The sequence below is a fragment of the Phytophthora parasitica genome (genome assembly GCF_000247585.1).
Source record: "Phytophthora parasitica INRA-310 unplaced genomic scaffold supercont2.86, whole genome shotgun sequence".
Classification (NCBI taxonomy): Eukaryota; Oomycota; class Peronosporomycetes; order Peronosporales; family Peronosporaceae; genus Phytophthora; species Phytophthora nicotianae.
In genome coordinates this window covers 56088-57996 of record NW_008649072.1, presented here as the reverse complement: position 1 = coordinate 57996, position 1909 = coordinate 56088, and the positions used below count along the sequence as shown (strand labels likewise).

At 54.1% G+C, this 1909-nt stretch overlaps 2 protein-coding genes across 2 annotated transcripts; both read left to right on the top strand.

The window, feature by feature from the left end:
• Positions 1-163: 163 nt before the first annotated feature.
• PPTG_18425 (hypothetical protein) lies at positions 164-799 on the top strand (the record flags this gene model as incomplete). The annotated part of the gene is made up of 1 exon (XM_008916549.1): positions 164-799. One exon carries the CDS (start codon positions 164-166, stop codon positions 797-799), a length of 636 nt encoding a protein of 211 aa, XP_008914797.1.
• A 296-nt stretch (positions 800-1095) lies between these two features.
• On the top strand, positions 1096-1817 carry PPTG_18424 (D-2-hydroxyglutarate dehydrogenase, mitochondrial; the record flags this gene model as incomplete). Its single annotated transcript, XM_008916548.1, has 2 exons — positions 1096-1685; positions 1745-1817. 2 exons carry the CDS (start codon positions 1096-1098, stop codon positions 1815-1817), a joined length of 663 nt encoding a protein of 220 aa, XP_008914796.1.
• Between the last annotated feature and the right edge of the window lie 92 nt (positions 1818-1909).

Genomic DNA, 1909 nt, shown 5'->3' with positions numbered 1-1909 from the left:
TGAGGGTACGCTGGGTGTGGTAACCAAGGTGTCGATTTTGACGCCTCCACGCTCGTCCTCAAAGAATGTCGCCCTTCTGGCTTGCGAAGACTTCGAGGCTTGCCAGAAGGCGTTTGTCGAAGCGAAGAAGAACCTGGGCGAGGTTCTGTCGGCCGTAGAGTTCATGGACCGTCAGTCTCTGGACATGGTTCTTACTCAACAAGACTGGACGAAAGATCCACTCGAGACGCCAAGCCCATTCTACGTGTTGATTGAGACGTCGGGTAGCAACTCTGACCACGACATGGAGAAGTTGGAGGCATACCTGGAAGATGTCATGGGATCTGGTGTTGTGGTTGATGGTACGGTTGCTCAAGACGAGGCCCAGGCGCAGAAGCTGTTCATGTTGCGTGAGGATATCTCGATGTCGCTGAGCTCACGTGGGTACGTGTACAAGTACGACATCTCGCTGCCCATGGACCAGTACTACAAGATCGTGGAAGAGGTTCGTGAGAAAATGGCTCCTCTAGGTGCTGAGGTGGTCGGTTTTGGCCACATGGGAGACTGCAACCTGCACCTCAACATCTCAACGCTCAAGTACGACGAGAAGGTGTTCAATGCGCTGGAGCCCTATGTCTTCGAGTGGACGTCCAAGTACCGCGGAAGCATCAGCTCGGAGCATGGTATCGGAACGCACAAGCCGTCGTACCTCCACTTGTCCAAGTCTGACAACTCCATCCAGCTCATGAGGCAAATGAAGCAGATGATGGACCCCAAGGGTATCCTCAACCCGTACAAGGTTCTGCCCGCAAGCGAATAGACCTGTAGTTCGAGCGCTATTGAGCAATAAACGAGCGCATTTTTTTAAAAACGAAAGCGGTGTTAGCATCGGAAATAACCAACGCTCACCGTGGTAAATGTTCGCAGTGCGATATCTTCTTGTCACACTGTAGCACTGCTAGCAGGGCAGGAATGGACAGCTTGGCAGCAATTCGTCCTGTTTGAGCCAACTTCAACTTGCGATGTCGTTTGAATGTTGCACGAAGCTGTTTGCGCATATTTCGCCAGTCAAAAAGATACGTACGTCGCTCTGGATTCGACTCCGTCCGACTCAAGATGATCCTCCCTACGCTCCTGCGAACCGCTCGTCGTCAGAATAGGGCCCTCTCCACCGTCCAGCAGTCTGCGGGTCTACGCGCCTTTTCCACACCCGCGCGCAACCCCGCCCACGCCTCCTGGACGGAAGATGACAAAGCTTACTTCCAGCAGCTACTCAAACCCGAGAGCGTGCTCACCGACGCGGATGACACCGAGACCTACACGGTGGACTGGCTTAAGAAGTACAAGGCACAGAGCAACCACCAGATGGTGCTTAAACCCAAGACCACAGAGCAAGTTTCAGCCATCCTCAAATACTGCAACGAGCGTAACCTGCCAGTTGTGCCACAGGGAGGCAACACGGGTCTCGTGGGAGGCAGCGTGCCGGTTTACGACGAGATCGTGCTATCCACGAGCTCAATGAACAGCGTGATCTCGTTTGACGAGGTGTCGGGCATTTTGGTGTGTGAGGCTGGCTGTATCCTGGAGAACCTGGACAACTACGTAGCCAAGCACGGCTACATGATGCCGCTGGATCTTGGAGCCAAAGGAACGTGTCAAATTGGTGGCAATGTCGCGACCAATGCTGGTGGTCTTCGACTGCTAAGGTATGGATCTCTGCACGGAACGGTGTTGGGTATTGAGGCCGTACTTGCGGACGGTACAGTGATCGACTGCCTCAGCACGATGCGCAAGGACAACACGGGCTACGACTTGAAGCAGTTGTTCATCGGCTCTGAGGGTACGCTGGGTGTGGTAACCAAGGTGTCGATTTTGACGCCTCCACGCTCGTCCTCAAAGAATGTCGCCCTTCTGGCTTGCGAAGACTTCG